General features: G+C 39.0%; 1 protein-coding gene across 1 annotated transcript; it reads left to right on the plus strand.

The window, feature by feature from the left end:
- The first annotated feature begins 411 nt into the window (after positions 1-411).
- Positions 412-23,771, plus strand: si:dkey-98f17.5 (uncharacterized protein LOC569123 homolog). The gene is made up of 12 exons (XM_044111414.1): positions 412-613; positions 1,931-2,042; positions 4,057-4,150; positions 4,619-4,673; positions 8,961-9,101; positions 9,181-9,341; positions 9,422-9,520; positions 10,622-10,767; positions 10,889-11,060; positions 11,145-11,257; positions 12,061-12,148; positions 21,965-23,771. Exons 1-12 carry the CDS (start codon positions 424-426, stop codon positions 22,016-22,018), a joined length of 1,425 nt encoding a protein of 474 aa, XP_043967349.1. The 5' UTR covers positions 412-423; the 3' UTR covers positions 22,019-23,771.
- Positions 23,772-24,315: the final 544 nt, after the last annotated feature.

Below are 24,315 nucleotides of genomic sequence, written 5' to 3' on the forward strand. Positions count from 1 at the left end.
CAAAATAGTTCTCACAGATTAGGTAGCTTTTTATTTGAGTTGTTTCACACTTAACTTAGACTTGAGAGGACTTATCATATTGAAAACTTTTTCTGAGTTCCTTTTCAATTGTCTTAAACCATAAATTTAGGATTAAACACTTATTATCATTTAAAAGTGGAGTTATAGTTAGGATAGTCTTTTTCTTTGCTAGACTATATTATGTGGTTGCTAGCATAAATGCAAGCAAAAACAATAGAGATAGAAAGTTGTCATATGTCTGCAATTCCTCTCCAAAAAAACGGACCGATTATCAACACTAGATAAGTGTTTTTAAGTCAGTTACTCCACTATCACAAGTGAATGCTTGAGGCGCAGGTGTCGTTGACGGTAACCGCATTTCACCACTGGAGGGCGCTTCTTCCTCACAGTAGCACAGTGCGAATGTGCAACCCTGAAACCTTTCCCCCTCTGGAACCTGCAAGGAGGTCCACGGTTTCCGTGTGTCTTCTTAGTTTGATCATGTCGGGCAGAAAGCCCCGGTATGTGGCGAACCCCCTGGAGTCTGCGATCACCACCCCGAGCGAGAGGATCCTGAAGGAATGCCACAGTCTGTATGTGGACAGCGAGAACGGTAAATACCCAGCGGCCACCCGGATTACAGCAGCGTTAAAGCACAGACAATCAGACAAGAGTGTGTTGTTAAATGTTGAACAGCAGAGGGGTTTTTACGGTGATTTGTGGGGTAGCAGATATTTCGCGGCGGTCTGTCAGCAGCAGCTGCTGTCAGGGTGACGAACATGACACCTGAACCAGACCCGTCCCTCTCTTGGCAGGCAGCGTCTCTATCTGTGCACTCACTGCCAATGTCTTCTTAAAACTAAACCCGGTTACTTCCACTTCAAACAAATGTAACTGCTGTTGTAAAGAGCGATTGCCCTCACACCACCACTGTTATTTGGTAACCATGTGTGTGACTGCAGACTCCTCATAGATCTTTCCTTAGTAACAATAATTATAGGCCCTGCAAACTGAGCAAGAAGAGACAGATTCAATAAGACATGTTGAACTTGAAGAGCTGCAGTCCCCAGAGAGCAGCTTTTCCTCTCCTTTAGATTAGATTTTACACAGATAAACTTTCCCAGAGCAAACAATCTGGCTGCTTCAGTTCAGTCCAACAGTCTGGTGGCCAGAGGAGGAAACCCACAGAGTCTTTCTGATTTCACATTTCATTTCTGAAATATGAACTATTTTAAAATAATGTTTTTGATGCAGCATCAACATCGTATCAATGGGTGTTTGAAGACCAGAAGTGGGTTTTGTCACATCATGCTCAACCTGTGGTTGCTATGGACATATGATTGTGAAACATCCGTATGTTAAATAAAGAAAGACTTACCTAAAAGCTTTGCTCTAGAAGTCTCAATTTTACCAGTAAGACTTTGAACGCTCCCAGCTGCTGGTCTACAGTTGTAGCCAGAAGATGCTTCTTACAGGTTTTTACCCTAAGGAATTAGTGAAATACCTGGAAAATACCAGATGCAAAGTAGACAAGTACTTTGGACAAAGACCATGTAGAACTATAAAACAGAAAAGAAAATTAGATAAAAAACAGTTTCCTTTAAAAAAAGAGAATTTGTTTAGTCAAACAGTTGAGTCGTAGTTATTCTTTAATAAGCCATACATACGTTTTGTGGTGTAAAGATGACATTTAAAAAAACAAACAAACTACTCGGTAAAGGTTTTCTAAAGTATTTCTGTTCCTTCTCAGTGATTTTCACATTTTGATTTCAACATTTGTGTGCGTCCTTGAACGCAAATTTCCATTTGCATGTGCAAAACTCGCATGGCAATGTCTAAAGAGTGCACCTAGCTATTTTATTTTATTAAATACGTTTCTATTTAGCCTGAATACAATTGATTAGTATTTGGTTACATTGTGTGTTTGCAGGTCTGGTGAAAATTGCCAGCAGCCTCGGAGTCCGGCTCCTTCCTCCGAGAAAGAAGATTATCGTGATGATAATGGGAAATCACTCTGCAGGGAAGAGCTCCTTCATTAACTGGTAGGACATCTCTTTTATTAAAATTCACTGCATTTGTCTGGTTTTTAAACTCTGCTTCATCTGTAGAGAGAGTTTAGTAGTCTGTGCATCATGAATATTACAGAAGTGTGGTATACACACATGGCACCTCTGTACTAAACGGGTGGAGAATATGTTGCAGAGGAACTTCCAACAGTTTGTCCCATCTTAAACCATGCTTGTTTTTTTTTAAAGATAAAACATCTATTGAAATACATTTTAAGCAGCAAGTGGCATACATTTAAAAATACATTTATTCATACTTGCAGAAATGTATATTAAACAGAGAAAACTCTTGAATTTAGGTGGAGAGTTTTTTGTTTTCTTTCAGGTGCCAAATGAGACGGAGCCATACCAGCTCTAAAACTTAATCTAAGCTCCTTAAATTGGATGACGTTTGTTTTAGATTCAGTGGACACTAATCCACTAGTTTATCTGTGATTGTTCCCACTTTTGAGGATATCTGATGGTATGGGAAATCTTTTTTTTTTTTTTTTTTTTTTGTAAACTGATGTCATGTTTACTATGTTGCAATTTAATGTAGTAATCTGCATTAAGCTCAGGATTTGCAAAAATAAATATACAAGCATTTTGGTCAAGTGACGTCCATGTGAACGTCATCCTCTCCCAGAACGACATTCCCCCTGGATTGTAAGAGCTGCATTACTGAATGCTAGCAGGTATCAGTTAATGGTTTTAAAATTGTTTGTTCGTGTTTAACAGTGGGTGATTTATTTTTTTCTTGTTTTGGACTATTTAGCCCAGCACTTGCTGACCTTTTACACAGGCGCCCTAATGAAATTAATTCATAGGCAGAAAATGAATAGGCAGCAAGTCCATAATTGTGTGTAATGGAAATTCATCAACAAACAAATATAATATAACATTTTTTTCAGTGTTGGTTTATTATAAAGTGAGTATATATATTTTTTTTATTTTAGACTGTCAGAGGAACAAAGTGATAGTTGTAATTTCTACAGCTAACTGTTTATTGTGTTCAGTGTACGTATTTTTGATGCTGTGTTATTCAATGGTGTTTCACCATTTCACCAGCCTAATCAGCTGATCTGCGATCAGCAGTGCTGCAAAACAGGAGTTAAACACAGCTAATAGAGCGTGATTTATTAGCACCAGAATGCCCACTATGTTAAAAATGTTTGGTTTCATGGGCTCAGTGGAAAATAATCAGCTGTGAGAGCAATTCTGCAGCGTGTTAACCTGCTTAAATCAGTTAACAAGTGATTTCAAAATAAACTTTAAGATAAGGAGACAGTCAGTTTGTTATTCTGATTCTAACCCCACATTTTGAGCTAACGTTTTAGCTCAAAATGTCTCAAACTTCAGCGTTTGAGACATGGTGTTCAAGTGATTTCAAGTGAGCGCGCTCGGTTCTTTCCTCTGAGTCAGAGTTCTTCTGGCTTTCTGGGTTAGCTACGTCCCCGACCTGACCCTGAATCAGAAGACGAATCAAACTGAGTTTGAATCAGGAATTCAGGAAGCATTTGGCTCCTTCTCATCAGATAAGAAATGAGAAATCATTTAATTAACAGCTTTCTTTTCTACCACCTTGTGTAAACTCAAGGCTACAACATGTGATTTGTCTCAAAGAATAAACTTTTCAAAGTTTCACACATTAATTAGTCTTTATAATTTAGAACAGTCATGAATTAATTAGACATAATAAGCTATGTCTGGATTTTTAAAGTAAGATCATTAAAATTACAGAACACTCTTTTATGTGAACAGTGAATTTGTGATCTTAACCACATATCAGGGTTTATAAAGCATTGATTTCTTGAAGGCCTTAAGACATCAACTGGGTGATAAAAGGTTGATTGACCAGATCTAAATTTGTGACTACAGCGTTTTAAAAAGCCTTGCTTGAAGTATCTAAATGTTTTGACAAAGTTTCAGATCTGTGGCGTTTGCATGCTCGACACCATTGAATCCTATAAACATTTTTATTCTAATTTCTGGCCCGATTCTGTCTCTGCAGGTATGTTGAAGAGCACATTCAGAAAACCGGTGTGGCCATTGAAACTCAGGGCTTTACCTTCATCACTAGTGGTCGCAAGAGAGAGTCACTGACGGTAAGATCGACATGGAGACATGCAAACAGAACACAAGCTCTTGGTTTTTAGGATTTATGGATGTTGATGGAAAACTTTAACAGTAAAGCCACTCAATGCCTTAATAGCAGACAATTAAAAACATCTCTTATGCATCCTATTTTTTTCTATGTTAATTCCTCATTATGCATTCGGCCTCTGTGATGCACTCTGTTGCGCGCCCTGAGTCATTTTTGCAGCACTTAAACAGGTTTGGGAGCTGCCTGCCTCTCACTCCTCTCTCACACTTTAACTGTTCATAACCCGCTTTGGTCAGAGTGATGAGGATGAATAAAATATTTACAGTCAGGACTGCAGAGTGGCCAAACCAAGGATATTCAGCTGCAGCATGCAAGCTGGTCCTAATCCCCAAATCACATGACTAAAACTAAAACAGACTCTGCTGTAGAGATTTGTCCCTCTCATGTTGCATTTTTAACTCTTTCACAGGGAAATGCAACATTACATCTGTATCCTCATTTTCGACCTATCCTTGAGTTCAAAGGTAAGATTTGGCTTTTTTTAAAATTGAAACTCATAACTCAGAATATGAAGGACATTTTCTAACTATTTTTGTATAATTTATATACAAATATTATTGCTCCGGGAAAACAAATGGTTGCCATTTTGTATCTTACTCAGTGCAGGTGTTTCCTTGGAATGTCTCTGGGAATAAAACAGTGTTGTACATGTTTATTTTTCTCATAAGGTGATGAAGTTTTGCATCAGAATTTTAGCCTGCTGTCTTATTAGCATGTTAAATGGAAGCTAATTAAAATAGTGCCACTTTTGTAGCCAGTATAATCATAGAAATACAATGGATTGCCCTTTTTAGTTGAACGCAGTTGCTTTTCAATCACGTAAAAAATAAAAGGAAACGTGTTAAAATGATTTCCACTGCAAGGCTGGTGGATTATTTACTCTTAAGCTAAATGTGTGTCAAACATTTATTTTTTCTATTTAAAATTAACCTCTTGTGGCCTGTAATTTTTTTTCACATCCCTAGAAATCCTCTCTATGGAACCCTGAGAGATTTCTATTTCCTCCCCATTGGATAAAACCACAACTCCTCTCTTTATAATTTACTTCATGTAATCTAATTTAATGGTCTTTATAAGGATTTCTAAAGGTCTTACAAAGTTTTTCTTTAAGATTTGGCTGCTTGTCTCACTCCATTTTGGTCCAATCGTGTATACAGGCAACATATTTGAAATATAATGACAATATATAATTGTCAAGGAGTCATATTGTCACAATAATGCTAAGGTGTCACCCACATCTTTCCTAACCCTGATAAAGATCTGTAAAAAGGCTAAATACAATAATCTTTTATTCAATATTCTTGCTGTAATATTTTACAGTGATGGGCCATACAAACAATTTTTGACCATTAGATTGCCCACCATCCTGGGTTATCTCCTCCACTCTCTTTTCTTGAGCTCAGTTCACCGGACTGACATGATCATCAAATAAGGTTAATTGGTTTTCTGGTTATGTGTTGATGTGACCATGTTTTAGATCATTGTCCTGCTGAAACACACAGTGGCGACTCAATTTTAATCATTTCTAGAGTTCACTAGATTTTTTTTCTGAAAATCTCTTCCTAATTTGGAAGTTTCTTTATGGGTGTAGTCTGCCTTTGGAAGACAAACGGGTCCGCAGCGCCACAAATCTTCCACCGTCTGGGTTGGATTCTGTATTTTTCCAAGCATATGTTACCTCTTTGTAATTTGACACCTTTAAATTGGGCATCTGTCTCTTTAAGAAGCCCCTACTGTTACCTACAGTAGGGGCTACGCCTTCAGCACGTCAGCACAGCAAAGCCTCCTTCTTATGCTGTTTACAACATTCTTGGAATGAGAAGTAGGTTTTATGATGAGCTCAGCAAACTCGCAGGTTCACCAGGTGTTTGCTAATTGCTGCTGCCACTAGTCTGGAGGAGTTGAGTGGGGTAGTTGTGGGGGAGGGGTGCTCTGTGAGGCGGACACTTGGCTTGAGACTGCAGCACTGAGGAGGAGCTTTGTGGAAGCAAGCTTTTAGTCGCTTCAAATGGTTGCTATGGGAGATTTCTCTAACATGCATGAAAGAATTGAAGCAACACTCCATGTATGTTTCTGATGAGGAAATAACATTATAACCTGATATCAATCTCAAAAAAGTCAATTTTTTACTCAATTGAACCCCGGCCATAAAAACCACCGTTAAAGTTTTTTTTTTTTAAAGTCTGGCTTTTTACTCGCAAAATACAAAAACCAAGTTTTGATTCCAGACATTTTTATTTTTGCTGTTTTAAATCGTAGTTGTCAAGTTAGAAATCCCTCCTGTTCCCCCTCCTTGTCTCACACACAGTAGGTGGTGTTTGGATCAGATGTGTGCCAGCTGAAATGACTCTGGTTTATGTAAAAGTGAGAGCGTGTGCATCAGGGGAGTCACTGGAGAGACGCTGGGTGTGCCTGCTGCCTGAGCGCTGGTGCTGCTGAAGGGGGGTGGGGTGCGGCGCGCGTATGTTGACAGGGGAGTATGCAGAACGAGAAGGTTCACTGGGTGCGGACTCATGTTATGGCGTATGAGTCACACGCCCCGTCGACAGCAGTGCAGTGTAGTCAGGAGGGGCGGCTGAGAAATGTCACAGACATTAGAGGTGGTGGAGCCCCACGCTGGAGCAGCAACAGCTCTGCTCTGCAGGCCGGAGTCGCTCTGCTGCTGCTGGACAAAAGAGCTGGATTTATATCTTCTGAACTTCCTCTCTGCATCTGGAAGAGGCACATCAGGCTTTTATTAAGCTTTCCCAGGGACTGAGGATGACTCATCAGAAGATCATCATATATCCTTATGCGGGAGGAGATGCTGATTCACTTTTAGGAGAAACTCTTATTTGAATGATGAATGTTTTAACCTAGAATCTGTCTGTCTCTGTGCTCTCTACTTGTTGTTTGGACTTTTCTGCAGTGTTCTTCTCAGGAAACGCTTCATTATTGTCTAGAATGAAGATTTTGACTCTGCTCATTTAATTTTAACCATATGCAGCCAGACTAGTTTTACGAGTTTAATCTGGCAAAAGCTTCTTTGCAGCAGTCTTGAAGTGTTACTTCCTCTTTTTTTTGTTAAGTGTTGTGAATGTGCTGCAAAGCTTTCTCGCATTCAGTCAAGAAACTCTGCTCATATTGATTGGAATCACTTGGTTCCCATTTCTGGCTTTTAATTTGAATCTAAGTGTAATGTTTCTCTTCTTAAAGCATCATCTTTTTTAGTTCCATTCAGCATATTCAAGCATTTATATTTTAGGAATCATCCGTTCAGGTTATCAGCACTTAATTATGTCTGATTGCATTTACACACATGCTTATTAACATTTCTTTTCTAATAACTGCCTGTTTGCACAGTGTGGACCTCAAAGGTTTTGTTCTCGGAGCCAGTTGTATTGATATGGTGTTGATAAGGGAATGCTAATGTGGCACAGCAGCAGCAGCAGCAGCAGTGGTCCTGCTCGCTGCAGCACAAGGGTGTGATTTGTGTCGGGTGTTGACACCTGCCTCTTCGTATAAAACAACCTCAGTGTCATCCCAGGCCTGCGCTCCGTTTCAGTGGGAGTGTGTGCAGAGAGAGAGAGAGAGAGAGAAAGAGAGAAAACGAGAGAGAGAGAACGGACCGGTGGGCTCAACAGCTCTGCTCTGAAATGTACCTGTCTGCTATGGGCGTGAATGTTTTATGATGACTACCATAACGTTCATTTGGGTTTTAACGACACATTTAAATGTAGTTATTTTAGTTACAGTTAATAGCACTTGGTGTTGCCTTGTTGCTGAAAATGTGCTATATAAATAAAATTACCTTTACTTTTAAAAAACAAGAGTGAACAAGGCCATTAACAAGTTTCTGGAGTAATCTTTGCTGGTGTTTCAGAGCGTTCTTCTTAGTAGAAATGTTCCTGCTCATTTAAATATGGTGGCTCCCTAATAGGGATGATGTTAGAAACTCATACAATTTAAATTAGTTCTACCAAAAGCGATAGGAGGACTGGTCAAATATTCAACCAGAATTGGACTGAAAGTTTATTGATGATGAAGAACATTGTGTGGTCAAAGTTCAACACCCTGAAGGAAATGTAACAAAATATTAGTGTTACCAAATAATCTGCATGAATTTGAGGATGTATGTACACTTTAGCCAATCCATGTCTGGATTAAAGAAAATCCGTGATAAATTATAATTTAAACGCCAGTTAAAGTGGAAATTTAAAAAAAAATCATTGTATTCTGGAAAACAAGTGGTTCAAATGAATCATTAAAAGCCCTAAATAAACCCGACATTCACCCCAATCATGTAAATCCTCTGACTATGGATCCTGTTCTGTCTGTGTGGACGGTGGTAGCTGTGATGCGTTACGATAACCTCGCAGTGCGTTGCTTCACAGTCGTTCTTCACTGGCTAGCTTTACGTCCTACGGCCCACACTAAAGCTGCCAGTTGAAGAGCTGTTGTGTGTAACAGTGACGACAGACCTTTACCACAGAGGGGACAGTGAGACATCAGCAACATTCAAAAGATTCATGAGTCAGGACAGCTTTTATTTTTTTTTTTACTGAGCCTCTAAAAGACAAAGTTTGTGGAATTGCAAACCTGCAAGGACAACAAAGACTTTACGATCCCAGTACCACCGAGCTCCCTCCGGTCTCCAAGTATTGACCACACTGCGTACATCAGATACAGCAGAATCCTGCAGTGACTCAGCTTTGTTGGTCAGAATCACTCAACATCTGTCTTTCTTTTTTTATTTTTTTTTTATTTTACAGGTGTGATGGACTACCTGTCTGCTGAGATCTCCACCTCAAAGCAGAAGAAATTCAGCCTGGTGACGTTCGTGGACACTCCTGGTCTGGTGGACGGGGACATGATCTACCCATTTGATGTCAACAGTGCCATCACCTGGTTGGGTAAATACTTAAGGGTTTATGTTTTCAGCATCATCAGAGTTGCTCCGCAGATATTTATGCATCTAATGTTGTTGCTCAGGAGAACAGGCGGACCTTATTTTCGTCTTCTTTGACCCGATGGGTCAGGCGCTGTGCAAACGGACGCTCAACATCGTGGAGAAGCTGAGCGACAAATGTGGAGACAAGCTGTTGTTTTATCTCAGCAAAGCAGACGAAGCCGGGAAGGAGACGGACAGACAGGTCAGCTTATTATTCATAAATGCTGTTTTAATTTTTACCCAGAAAAAGCATTAGCTTATAAATATTTGTTTTTCCCACAGAGAGTAATGATGCAGATTGTCCAGGAGCTGTGCCGCCGTCCAGGCCTCAACAAATGTGGTTTTGAGATGCCGACAATATACATCCCCAACCCACAGAAGGTAAAATTCAGTGTTCCTGTTTGGATTTAATTATTTTGGTGTCAAGATCCATTTTTAAAAATAAGAGTATATTCTAGACAGAGGTGTCTCTAGGTTTGTGGTGATGTATTGGTTTCCTTATACTGCTTCTATAACTGCACAATAGTGTGAAGAATATTAAACCTAGAAGACACTACTTTTAATTGTCTCCTTAAAAGCAGCTTTTAAGGAGACACTTAAGGAGTAGCTTTTAAGCTTTTAAGGAGTGCTTAAAAGCTACTCCTTAAAAGTAGCTTTTAAGGAGAAACTTAAAAGCTGCTAACAAATTTAATGTCCTTTTGTCGGAACAGGAAGAGGTGAAGACAGTGTTGTTTTTTGTTTTTTAACTAAAAATAAATATGCTTAATAATTTGAGTGTAACTGTAATTTAAAACTAGTATTTTCTTTTCATTTTGTGTAAATTCAATGAAAGTCTGTTCCTTTTACGCATGATGAATGCACAGTCTACATCTTGTTGAGCTGACCTTTCCTCGCTTAGGCTTTGAAGCTGTTTCATGATAGGTTTGAACATAATAAATACCTGTAGTTTTCCTTCAAATTCCTTAATGGTGTTTGATTGGAGTTGATGAGCTTTAGATGCAAAGGGCGTTTTGTGTCATAGATTTTATCAGCTTCGGTTTAACCCTCCTGCAGAGAGGCAGATGTCACGGTTGGACAATGGAAAAGCCGTGGGGTGTCCTGTCAGTTCCCAAAAACATGAAAAAGAAAACTTGGGAGAGCAGCACACACAGGGTCAGTGCACCCCTGATGGGACTGCGCACAGGGTAGAAAGCTCATGCAGGGGAGCTTTTAGGACTGCGGGGTTAAGATTTGTGTCTCATACCCAAACTTATTGCAGCAGCTACTTGTGATCTACTGTCCCTGAGGTCTGCACTGCGTGGTTGGTTTGTCTCCCTTGGTTTGCAGTGTTCTTGTTTTTGCTGAGTAGCCTCACTTGCAGCTTCTTGCACAGGGCTGTCTGTCAAAATGCCCTCTGGATTTGTTGCAGAATTCTACTGAGATGCTTTTACTTTAGAATCTTTTTTTGAATTCATTTTCTTCTTTCATCTTTGCGTCTTTTAGCCAAGCAGGTGTGTGAACCAGATTGACAGCGTTTGTCAAACGATTGAGAAGACCATCAACCAGGCTGTCCAGAAGACTTTAGATCAGCTGGAGAAAGACTCGGACCTCATTTGTTCGACCATCAGCAACAAACTGGCACAGGACAGGTTAAATTGAGTGCTGTTTTTCTTTTACTTTGATAAAGCAAATGTGTATAAAATGGATGTAAAATCAAACTATTTAGCTGCATTAAATGTTTTAAGTCAGATTTTATCACTCTGCACACAGGGCCGATGTGGCTTCCAACAGGAGCGTTGGTCTTCACTCAGTTCTGTGTTTGGCTTTGGGCTTTTTCCTGCCGTTCCTCTTCATCCTTAGTTTTATTGTAAGCACCTTCTCCAAGGAGCAGCTGCACGACCTGCTGGGCGAAGGGCCGACTCAGACCGTTATGGTCTTCACAGTAAGTACAGGAAATCTTTCAAAGGGAGCAAAAACTGATGTGAAAACGTTATAATAAAATATTCTGTGTATCTGTCTCTCCCAGGGGATAGTGATGTATTTATGGGAATGGATACCGGAGGACAAACAAGTAGTTTTTGTAATCTCTTTTGGGGCTTTTTGCTACCTCCTGCTTTTCCTAGCAAAATATTTTGCTGGGTAAGTGTGTAAAGGCATCGTTTAACACACCTCGATAAAATATGTATAACTGGAACATTAGACAGGAAAATTAATATTAATATCTTGCATTCTCCACAGTTAATGAATCGGATTTGTTTGATAAAACACTGTACACTCAAATGTAACAAATGTTAAACGCAGGGTTACAAGCATGCAGACAACAATCACAGAAATTAAATATTGACAATGTTGATTATTACACGTAAATTGTCAAACAGCTTGTCAAACTGAAAAATACATTAAAACCAAATTGAAGGCATGATAAAAACAAATGCATAAAATATTGAGCCATAACTAAAATGTGTAGCCTAACATTGAGCCCAGTGGGATATGTAGCTTATATACTAAAATATGGATTTAGAAGCACCTACATTTACAAAAAATAAAAATAAAATTAAACAAACTCCCTGCACTTCGAGTTTTATTTATTTCAAACTTTCACAAAATTATTGGGTAAAAAAAGTAAAACTCTTCTTTGTGTTTTCATCTGGAGCAGAATGAATATTGTACTTTAAAAAAATACTCAACTCTCTCCTGTTTTCTTTAATAATGTTAAATGTAATATTTTAAAGTATCAAAAATAAAAACTTTTAAACCTTAGCTTGAAAAAAACCCATAATGACAGTAAATTATTAGAATAAGCTTCTATTCATATTGATTTCTTTCCTTTTGTCCAAAATGTATAAAGGGATGAAATGAGCATTCAGCCAGTGTCTCAGACACATGCAGACATTTTACGCTTTGGATTATGGTTCTGATGGTTCTTTGTCCTTCACCCTCAGCCGAAGAAACAAGACTCTGACGAAGAAGGAGAAGAGGAAGATGATGGAGTACATGGATTATATCCATGATATTGTCAAAACTAAAAAGGTTAGACTGACTTCTTGTTCAATAATCTGCCATTCTCGTAGTCTCCGCTTTTTAACCGATAGTAGGTCAAAATTGGCTTGTTCACCGCAATAATGACCCAAAACATTTAGTCAAATCCATACAGAAACGCTTCACCTGACATGAAATCAAGTTGTTTTTTTTTACTCATCTTTGTCATCTGATCTAAATCCTGTTATAAGACTGTGGTGAGCTGCAGAGAAGAGAGCACAGGAAAGGCTTCATGACTCTGGAGGATCTAGAGAAATTGTGCAAAGATCTCTCTCTACATATTAGACGAGATTGTTTGGTTCATGTCTTTTTAGCTGCTCAAAGTTTCCCCGCAGTGAGAAGAAGCCTGGACGATTATCTTAAGTTGAACATATAAATACTATCTAGCTAGGCCTGTCACGATAAACGATAAATCAATTAATCATACGATAAATTAAAACTATCGACGTCATTTTAATTATCGCCATTATCGTCTCTTCCAGCCCTTTTCTCTTTCTGTTGATGACACTGAATGAAAAAAGGCTCAACTCCGGTGCTCTCCACTGACCCTCCCTTCCTCATTCCCTTAGTGTAATGTCCAGCGCACACTACACCATCTTAGAGCTGTCGGTCGATTGTTTCAAAACCTGAGACCGCACTTTAGCCGACAGAAATTTTAGGTGCCGTGTGGTGTCCAACAATGGGCACAAAATAATGACTACAAGTCCAGTTAACTAATTTTAACTGAACTTAAAATTAGTTAACTGGACTAACTAATTTCAGTTAGTTAGTCCAGTTAACTAATTAATGCATTGTAGACAGTACTACAACGCATTAATTAATGCATTGGAGCATTAATTAATGCGTTGTAGTAAGGATTAATCAATACAATCTACCTGCAATGCATGTGGCTCTAGTGTCAGCATAACGTCCTGACTGAATGAAAATCATTATTACCTATTTATGTCACGTACCGGGTCGTAGCAATTTCGCTCCAGCTACTCCCCTCGTCATTTCTGTATTTGTAAGTGCGGCAAGCCTCACTAGTCTAGCCCTTTAAAGCTCTTTCGAACGCGACACTTTCTTCTTAAAAAAGGAAGTCTTGAATCCGACGGTATTTTCTAGGTCTTTACTGAACTTAAAAAAAATAAAAATAACAAACAGATTCAAAACAAATAAAGTGACGGTCAAAAGACTGTGTTTCTCCTAAGGTGCCAAACTTCTACAAGAGCAAGTGCTTTTTTCTTTCATAAACCTATTATTCGAAAACCAATCAAAAGGCACCACGTCATAAGCTTAACAACGATTCAATTACAGATGCTTATCAATTCCAAAAATGTATATATGGCTCCTACAGTATTCTTTGCACGAAATGTTTTATAAACATTAATATTGTTTCCACATATCTCCAATGTCCGCTGGACTTCGGGTTGCGCTGTGTCAGCTGTTTGGGATTCCCCTCTGTAATTTCCCCTCAGAAAACACAGCGGAGAATCCTCGCTTTCTGATTGGCTACCTGTCACATCCAACAGGCTGCGTTAACGATCCCAGTGGTGAAAACCCTGATTTAGATCGGAGCGGCCAAAACATAGTTGTTGTGGCCGTGTGGTGTGTTACAACACACCACACACTACAAGATGACTACAAGCGACAATCTTAGAACGATCAATGTTCTAAGATTGTCATAAGGGGAAAATGTAAGTGTGAACTGATGTGTAGTGTGAACTATTGCATCAGGTAGTCAGATGTGCCTATCTTCTCTATTTAAATCTAATGTTTACTGAAGGGCAATACAGACTTCATAATCTGCACTCTTTTGGTTGAATGCAGTATTCATTTACACTTTGGTGTTTTTATTCAAGTACATTTTTGTTAATGGAGACTGGGAATCCATTTTATTTTTGTTTTTGTTTGTTTTGTTTATTTTATCAGTTTCAGTGTTAAGTGTTCTTTTGAAAATAAAGTGTATCTATCTTTGGCAGGAAATCGCATGCATTATGTCATTTCCATTAAATCAGTGTACAAAGGTCTTCAAACAATATTATCGTCTATCGCAATAGTTTTTAAGACAATTAATCACTCAGCAACATTTGCTATCGTGACAAGCCTATGTGTATGTATGTATGTATATATATATATGTATATATACATACGTACATATATTTATATATTTATAAATAGATATATATATATATCCATATTGATATAGATATATCTATATATGTATAAACATCTATATATATCTATCTATAGATAGATATATATAGACGTCTATATATATCTATTTATATATATATATATATAGAGAGAGAGAGATAGATCTATGATATCAATATACATATAGTATTGATATTATAAAATTGCCAATTTGCATTCACTATAAAGCGCACTAAATCTTTTTAGACTGTGGCAGGAAGCCGGAGCACCCGGAGAGAAACCTGCAAACTATTTATAAAGTTTAATTACAAAATGTATTTTTTATTCGCACCTAAAGAGAATTTAGAGAGACCAATTAATCATTTTTTAGGACTATGGCAGGAAGCCGGAGCGCCCGGAGAGAAACCTGCAAACTATTTAAATTTATTTAAAAGTTGCCAATGCTTCTATTCAAAATCCAAATATATAATCACGAAAACAGAAAATAGCAATGGAAAGACAGAAAAATGTGTAATTGCCAGCCCAGTAACAAACAAGAAAAGGAAATAATGCCCAGCAAAACTCAACAAAAACAATAACACTGGCATACAATCCGCCCAGAAAGTTTCTTCTACTACTGTGCTGTAAATTTCAGGATCCCAATCTTCTGACTCACTCTCTCTCATTTCTCCTTCCTCAAAATGGCCGCTTGTTGTAACTTCTGGGCTATTCTCTTCTTCAACATTTAGAGGTTCTGGCTCCTCTCCAGAACTGTCTTCTTCATTTTGGAGAGGAGGGCCAGGAGAAACCGTCACACTGGTTGTGTTCAGGTGGTCATTGTCGGGTCTCTCTGCATTCGTTTGCTTCTCGTAAATGTACAGAAATCCCCTTTCATACATGTCCTCTCTGCAGGCTTTACCTGGAGTGAGGACATATTCATTGACCACCTTTACAGTCTGTTGTCCGCGAATCAAGTAGCTGTAGAAGTGAGCTGACTCAGCATCACCACAAATGACGGACGACAGACTGTACAACTCAGTTTCACTTTCTCCTGGAACCTCCATGACTGGATTGGGGATCACTGGGTATGTTCTTTTGACCCACTGTGGCAGAAACAGGACAATCACGTTGTTGTTACTGAGGATGTTTCTCCGGGTTAGCCCGGACCTGCAGCTGCAACAATAAGGCTGGTGCCACATATCTATCCAGTTGTTAAAAAGAGAAACGGTGTCGGTGAGCGATGGTGAGGTCGGAAGCACAACGATAGGGCCGTTATTCAGGAGCTGTAAGAACGATGTTCCACATCCGGTACAGGTGTTTTCGCAGTACATTTCCCGGTCTGTGTTGCCACCGTACGAGTCAAACCAGACTAGAACCGACTCCAGTAAACAAGATATTTGATATTGTTTTCCCACGTCTGGTGACGGTTCTCTCTCCCTCAGTTCCATCAAAACTGGGGAGATTTCTGCTGGGGAAAAGAAATATCCTGGTCGGTGGACAGCAGTGTGGATCAAAGTGGCACAGTTCGGGATAGACGAAGCCTCTTTGAACAGGTGTTCTGAGCCAGACACCGTCTGGTGACGCTCAGGTTGAGAACACTCTGAAAACCGGCACTCATCCAGCTGTTGTTGAATCTGTTTACAAATCTACAGATGTCGCCCTCTGTCTGTCTCATCCTGCTATGTTCCTCATGTACAACTTTCCCATCCGGGTCAGTTTGTTGTTGAGGAACAGTGCAGTACTGGTTTCCAAAGACTTTTCTTTCATCCTGAGAGACAACTACCCCGTCCGGGGTAGTTTTGTCTTTGGGAAACGTGAACAAACCATCGTTAGCTGGGGTTTCATTGCTGTTCCTGTCTGTCAAACCAGCTTCCCCTTCTGGGGTGCAGTTTAATTCAGGATCTACAATAACCCTACGCTTTAACAATGGGTTCATAGACAGATCACGGACTCTGTTTTCATTGTAAACCGTTCGTCCCTCTGAAATGAATTCCTCGTCCGAGGAACTTTTCAAGTCAGAGGTGCTGGAAAATGTGGTGTCGAGCATCAGAGGTTTCTCTGTGAGTTCAGTCCCAGAAAAAACTTTCCCAGCCGGGTCAGTTTTTTCTTTGAGAACAATGGGCAAATCGTTCCCAAAGACTGAACTCACATCCCGAGTAGCGTCGAGAGACGATGTCTTAGTCAAATCCAGAGCTGAGGCTTCACAGTCCACTTTCTGGTTGACGGACCCGGCTGGGTCAGTTTGCTCTTGGGGAACCGTTGAAAGTTCGTTCCCAATGGAAGTGCTCTTATCCTCAGTACTGCCTTGTGAAATCTCCGTTAAATTAATCTCAGTGTCTTCAAAGACAACTGGCTCCTCTTCAAGGCAAACTAACCCAGCCCGGTCAGTTTGCTCTTTGGGAACCGTTGAAAGTTTGTTCCCAATGGAAGTGCTCTTATCCTCAGTACTGCCTTGTGAAATTTCCGTTAAATTAATCTCAGTGTCTTCAAAGACAACTGGCTCCTCTTCAAGGCAAACTAACCCAGCCGGGTCAGTTTGCTCTTTGGGAACCGTTGAAGGTTTGTTCCCAATGGAAGTGCTCTCATCCTGAGAGGCACTCTGGTCCAAGTCCTTTCCTGGCAGGTAATGGTCAAACAGTTTTTTCATACCTGTTGTGACCAGGTAACCAAGTCCCCAACCGACTGGAAAAATTAAGGGATAAGGCATCTCTGAAATACTACAAATCTTTGTCTGACACGAACAGTGGCGGCTGGTGCTAAAAAAAACTGAGGGGGGCGCACACAAACAAACAAATGAAAAACAAACAAAACAAATCTTAAAAAATAGCACTATTTGAACATGAATTTTGCCCTCCTTTCCTTCTGCCCTGCAAATTTCTCAATTACATTCTTGTTAAAGTCAGTCATCTCTGTGACTAGTCTTTTCTCCATTGACAACTTAACACAGTCTATTATTCTAGAAAGGATGTGCCGATTTTTTGTCACCTCTTCATTGTGCCTTCTAACAGCAATCCTGTAGCCTTCATCTAGCTGTTGAGCAATGCTAAGTTTCCCCCAAAAACTTAGCTTCATTGCATTGTCTAGGTGGCTGCGGCTGTTTTCGTGCCGTTTGCATTTTTCTGAAAGATGTTTTAAGTCTCTTACCCCAGTTGTTGTCCACATTGCCTCCGTGCCAGAACTTTGAAATAGCAAACACGGAAAGCAGTAAAAGGCATTGATTACATCACATCTAGCTAGCCAACTCCGCTTGTCATAAGAAGAGCTGGAAAAAGTCCGCGTGTAGGATCATCCACGATCACTTGCCTGCTGCTGAATTTGTAAATTGGGACGATCCTGTTTTTTTTCTTCAAGTGAACGCTTTGTAAAATCATTTTTTGTAAAGATAAAACAGAATTTTCTCTCATTTCGAAACTACTCCACTCTGCAAACGTAAACGTGAATGGACCTAACGAACTGCAGCTGCGCTAATGAGTCGAATCGGGGATTGTCCAATCACACAATGTTTTTAAAAAAAATTTGCCAGTACTGACACTCTACCAGTAATGACACAACAGAATGGGTGTGTCCGGGACGCAGAGCGCTGCGCCCTGTGGAAAACCTTAAATAACCAATTAAAAGTCAGCCTCAGATCACCTGGTTGCCAAAAGTTGATGCGCCTACATACACACTCATTAGACCGGCGCCCTGCACATAGGATAGGAAGTGTGCACGATGTGAGCAATTAAATAGAATTATGTATTTACTATTTTAATAAATTCTAACATGTCTATTGGACACACAGTATGAATAAATACATTTCTAAGTATTTTGCAGTTCAGAAATCATTTATTATCTAAACCAGGGGTTTTCAAAGTATGAAAGGGTGAGCCCCCCTCCAAGGAGCCCAATGCCTGCTGCGCGGAGGTGGAGTTGTAAAAACTCCGCCTTCAGCCCCCGCTCTGGCCAAAACCAGTGATGGCATAGTTACTTTGAAAAAGTAACTTTAATCGGACTACTGATTACTCCTTGAAAAAGTAACTTAGTTAGATTACTGATTACTTGACTTGGAAAGTAACTAAGTTACACTAAAAGTAACTTTTTAGTTACTTTCAGCAGCTGCTAACAACAACGCTCTGCCTCCTGTGAAGATCACATTGATCTTTGCTAATACTTAATTGGAAGTTATTTTATAATGGTAACATCAACAATGTGTCTCCACTGATAAGGTTGAACTGAAGAGGAGATTGTACAAAAAACAGTACAAAAATAAAAAACATTAGTAATTTGTGTGGTCCACTGTTGTCATTCTGCGTTACGCCCCTGAGTTTGATGTCGCAGCCCACAGAGCTCCTCCTGCAGTTCAACAGCTCAGATGGCTGCGACACTTACCGTAATATTAATAATTATAACGGTGCTAACTTGCCATTATAATCATTGCCAACTAGGCTGCGGCTGTTTTGCTAAGCTCGACGTCATTGAGAGGTAATATATTAACTTGACATTAACAAAAAAACAGCGGGACGGATCATCCGGGAAATGATGAACAGGGAGAGACTGACTAAAACTACCTTAATGACGGACAAATTCTGGGATTTATTGAGTCTCTGCTTATTTCCAAGCCCAAATGAGCAACTTCACGTTCAAAAACGAGCCCAAAAGGGCGCAACCAGCAACTCATTAAATTTGCAAGCGACTTTTAAAAGATGAAGCCCAAAGCCGCTTATAATAATCGGACTTGGCGACAGAAACTGAAAATAGTTCCAGTTTTTCCACCAACAAAATGCGATCTCCTCCATTGTTTACATTTCTGTTGCATAGAGACGTCGGTCACTCGACAAGACGAGTAGAGGAAATACGATTAAATAACAAAAGAAGATAGTAACGCAAAAATGATTTTGATAAGTAACTGTAGTCTGACTACTGGATTTGAAATAGCAACGCGTTAGATTACTCGTTACGGAAAAAAGTGGTCCGACGTCAGAAACGTTACTGACATCACTGGCCAAAACATCATCTAAGGGGGAAACATTTCCACTGATCCCCGCCACACGCGCACCCACAGTACCAACTTTTTCCTAAATCCACAGAGTTGATCGTGTGCGTAAAAGACGTTTCTCTCACATCAGTAGACAGCAAGCAGATAGCTTTTCCGGTTTACTTTTTCCCTCGCACCGCGCCTCCCCTAAAGTGCTCTGGCGCCCCCCAGGGGAGGCGCGCCTCACACTTTGAAAACCGCCGATCTAAACAATTTAAAGGGGGCGGCGCCCATGCGCCCCCTACTGGCCAGCCGCCACTGGACACGAAGCTGCGTTTCACTGAACTGTTTCGATCCTGACTGATGATGAACTGAGTTACATGCATTCAAAGTCTCATTGACCTCCTATAAGGTCATCAATGACCTCACTGGAGCTCTGGTGCAAGGTCTTGCTTCTGATCGTTGCTATGGAAAGGATCATATCAGTTCTGCATGACTCAAACTATAGATGAAATAATGACTAAATATTTGTATAATGTCATATTTTTGAAAAATGTATTTAACATAAAGAGATTGACAATAGATTTTTATATGAATTGAATTGCTTCATTTGTAGTTTTCTGTATCTGCCGTGGTATAAATTGTCTTAACCCAATTATCCATTATTACAACTGCCTCAAAACACATTACATAGCTTACAGTGCATTGTGATTACATTGCCACTCCGTTCCACTACTCCATTCCAGGTTTCTTTGTATGGCAAAGAAATCGATACCCCCCCCCCCTCCCCCCGCCAACAAAAAAAGAAGTGTCCTCCTTTTCAGGAGGGTTTCCTTTTCAGAAACCCAACTCTGGTCACCCTATTTAACACAATCCTTTGGTAAGCTAGCTGTACCAAACTATGGTCCGGGGATCCCAGTTTGAGAAAGAATCTAATCTAATCTACTATTATCCGACACTTTGATCGCGCTGATTTAAGGGAATAAAGCAGATGAGATTAACAATGATTTCCCAAAATGAAAAAAAGAAATGAAATGATCTATGTGGTTTGTCTTCAAGCAGCGAAAAGGTGCATAGACCCTGCAGTCATAGTGATATAACCTATAATTTATTAAATGATAACCTGATAAAGAAAAACCTACTTTGAAATATATATTTCAGGACCGTCAGCATTATTGCGCAAATACATGCGATTAATGATCTGAAAAGTTTAACTCGTTAATGTTCCTTCCACTGAAGCACCAATTGACTGTTAACAAAATGACTCATTTTAAACAGTCTTGAATATAAATCATAGAAAACTGGCGTGAGACAATAAAAGGCTTTCTGAAACCGTTTAACGATTCCGTAAGTAAACTTACGGCGTTAAAACTGACCGTTAAAAAACTAAACTTGCTACTTACGACGCTAGCGCCGTTCCAGAGTGGACCTTTACGTCACTTCCGCTGACTTCATATATTTTCTGTTACAAAGGTCACTGATTGGAGATGGAAATATTAACTGAAGGGTTGTTGTTTACTATACTACCACAGTGTGAGTCACATATTCTGTAATGATTAATAAATAATGGATAACTGTTTGTCTATTCTTATTCTAGAAGTTCTATGAAGTGTAAAAACTAATTCATTGGGTTTTTCTGTCATCTTTTTTAATAAATTGATCAAGTTTTTTTCATTGGACATCAAAAACAATATGTAAAACATTTTGAAATGCCTTGCTGCTGAAATGTGCTATACAAATAAAATTTGATTGATTGATTGATAGTGTGAACTATTGCATCAGGTAGTCGATGTGCCCATCTTCTCTATTTAAATCTAATGATTACTGAAGGGCAATCTAATATACATACTTCATAATCTGCACTCTTTTGGTTGAAACCAGTATTTATTTCCACTTTGGTGGTGTTTTTATTCAAGTAAATGTTTTTGTTAATGGAGACTGAGAATCCATTTTATTTTTGTTTTTGGTTATTTTGTTTATCAGCTCCAGTGTTTGTTTTTTGAAAATAAAGTGTCTCTATTTTTGTCAGTTAAATCTCATGCATTATTATGTCATTTCCATTAAATCAGTGTACAAAGGTCTTCAAACAATATTATCGTCTATCGCAATAGTTTTTGAGACAATTAATCGCTCAGCAAAATTTGCTATCGTGACAGGCCTATATCTAGCTTTTTCCAGCCACGATTGACTGCAACGGCAAAGCTTTACTTCTCTTTTAAGAACTTTTAGAAGGTCATTCATGCTTTTATGCCTTCTCGCCAGGACTATTGTAATTCTTTATTGGGCTAGATAAATCATCCCTGCTGCCTTTACAGATAGTTCAGAACGCTGCAGCTTGACCTGTGCTCGGTACAAAGAAGCATGAACACATAACTCCTTTTAAATGGTCTTATCTATGGGATCTCCTCTATATCCACACACCTCCAAGAGCACCAGTTTCTCCTTGATGTTCTGAGATCAAAGATAAGCTGTGGCGGTGATGGAGCATTCACTGTGGGCGCCGCAAGACCGTGGAGAACCTTACCTCCTCATGTCAGCACTGCTCAGACCACATAATCATTTAAATATGTTGACAATTCGTCTCTTTCATTTGAGCTTTGACTGACTGAGCATGAGACACTCGGTTTTAGTGTGCTCTCGTTTTGTTGTCTCAAGAAATTGTGATATATTTTGGTTAACTTTGCTTGTTTTTAATTCTATTCTAAAAGTAAAACTGTCATTACTTTTTTACTTTATAGGCTAAACTGTACGAGTGGTACCTGCAGCAGTGTGCAGCAGAACAGGACCTGTGATGCCGCTGGTTTACATCTGGATGGTGGTGCTGCCTCATGCTTTTTTTTTAATCCTTTTTTTGTTGTTGTTGTTGTTGATGTTGCAAAAAACAACTTATTTGACTTCAACCTGACATTGGTGGCTGCTGATTTGTAGTTGAATCAGCAGGAGTTTGTAGACAATCACCAGGCCAGTTGTAGGTGGAACCTGTAATGCAGCAGAGATCACTGCCAACCTCTGTCATCTCAGCAGCCGACGTGGAGAAGTGCCTTGTTTTTACTGCACACAGGACAAACTGTGATTTTAGCTCTTGGGCAAAAGTAATTTTCTCACTGGGAGGATTTGTTCCCCTTTTCTCTTTTTGCGATACAAATGCTCAAAATGTTTGCAAAATATCTTTTCTCCATTTCCAATATTGACCCACCAGCAAATACCTTGTATTTTTTTAGTATGTCTCTGTGTTGTATCTGTCCTGAGTCCCCTACAGAAACGCCCTGACTGACATATTACCTGAATGTGTTTTTGTGCATATAGCTATTTAACAATAATCAGTGCCGCGATTCCACCTGGGCATTATAAATAGATGTGAAGAAGCAGCAAACCTGGAAAAACTGTCCACCATCTTGGAAAGTTTCTGTTTTCTATAGTTTGAAACATACAGTAGCAAGAGATTAGTGAAGCAGGAAGAGCAGTACAGTCACTCTGCACTAATGTGTCGCTCCTAGCTGAGCTACAGCACTGAACTGAACCGTTAGCTCCGCTTAATGCCTTCACTCCAGTGTTTGTGATTCATGAATATTTATTAGTGACACCAGCTGTGGTGCGTTTACTCGAAAGGGGGCGTCTGTCCAAACCATCATGCCTCACTAAATGTCAGCATTTTTGAACTGATTAATTTATTTCCTGCTGAAATGCTTTCACTAGAATTAGCAGGCGAGTATATTAATTACTTCTTTTTTTTTGCCAGATATTTCAATATTTCAAAGAGAGAACTACAAGGAATGAAAAGATTGGTATCTCATTTCTTTTAATTCTTAAGCCAATTTCCCCTTGTTAGATTCTTAGTGGATCAAATACGTAATTGCACTCGGTCAAGACTCCGTTAGGATCATTTACAGCCGAATGTTTCACGGACTGCTGGTTTAAGTCTCTATTTCTCTTAGCTATGATGATTGTCACTTAACAAATAGGATTATAAAATTACTTAAACCAATAAAAAATATTTTTAATACAGAAAAGTGGGCTTAATGAAAACTATGCTTAATGCCTGTAAGGTTATTTTCAAAATATACTTTTAATCTGACAAACGACCGTCATCTGAAATGAAAAACCTGTGTATAAAAACACTTTTGCAATTTAAACATTTTTTATGAAGCTTCTGTGAATTATAAATACATTAAAAATATTTTTGCCTTGCCATTACCCATAATTACTTATGGCTATTTATTTCTGTCCTGTAAAATGTTCACAAAAATCAAACACTTCCTTGTTTATGTGTCATTTAAGAGGTTAAAACAATACAGTTGATTGTGATAAAAGCTCTGGTTTAATACATCCTTACTTATCTCCGATCCAAAACATTTTAAAAGCTCTTCCTCGGGCTGTTTGCAATATTATTGTGAACGCGTTTAGTTTGTTTTGTGTGTTAGAATCCTCTCAGGTATTCTTTCTTTTTATAAATAACTATTTTAAAATGATTTCATGTATCATTAGTCAAACTTGTGAATTCATCCATTCTGTGGTATTTAAAAAATAAAATTCTTCAATCTTGAACTCAATTGATTTTTTTTTTTCCTCCTAAAACAGTTTGTCAATATTTTTTTAAACAAACCTAAACCAAGCTGTTTTTCTTTGTTTGAAATAAAATATTTTTATGGACTTAGACTTTTCAGTCTCTTGTATGTTATTAATCTAGAAAAACAAAACCCACTTCATCCCAAACCTGCTCCCAGTTGCTCCCAATGAGTTTAATCAGAACTACTCACTTTATTTTGATTGATAATTTAGTCCTTTGTAAAGTATGCAGAGTAAATATAAATATGTTAAAATCTCATATAATGTTAAAGTAGTTGTAGGCAATTTTTGTAAGGTTTTGCATTGCACCCAGTTCCATTCTTTGTGGTTCCGATCCCAGTTTGGTTCAGTTCACTCTTCATGACTAAAACGTTTGGACAACTCTATGAACTTCCACATTTTGTCACTTTACAACCACTGTCTTCAGTGCGTTTTACAAATCTGTTCTTTATGGAAGAGAGGGCATGGAGTTATGTTTGCAGTTTGACACGAGACAAATCCACATATTTGTAAAGCAATATGA

The sequence above is a fragment of the Gambusia affinis genome, linkage group LG03, assembly GCF_019740435.1.
Source record: "Gambusia affinis linkage group LG03, SWU_Gaff_1.0, whole genome shotgun sequence".
NCBI lineage: Eukaryota > Metazoa > Chordata > Actinopteri > Cyprinodontiformes > Poeciliidae > Gambusia > Gambusia affinis.

Excerpts from the sequence above, each read along its gene's own strand:
- si:dkey-98f17.5 (XM_044111414.1), top strand. The coding sequence starts at position 424 with ATGTGCAACCCTGAAACCTTTCCCCCTCTGGAACCTGCAAGGAGGTCC. Across the intron at positions 2,043-4,056 it reads AAGAGCTCCTTCATTAACTG|GTATGTTGAAGAGCACATTC; the intron begins GTAGGACATCTC and ends CTGTCTCTGCAG. Across the intron at positions 9,342-9,421 it reads GGAAGGAGACGGACAGACAG|AGAGTAATGATGCAGATTGT; the intron begins GTCAGCTTATTA and ends TTTTTCCCACAG.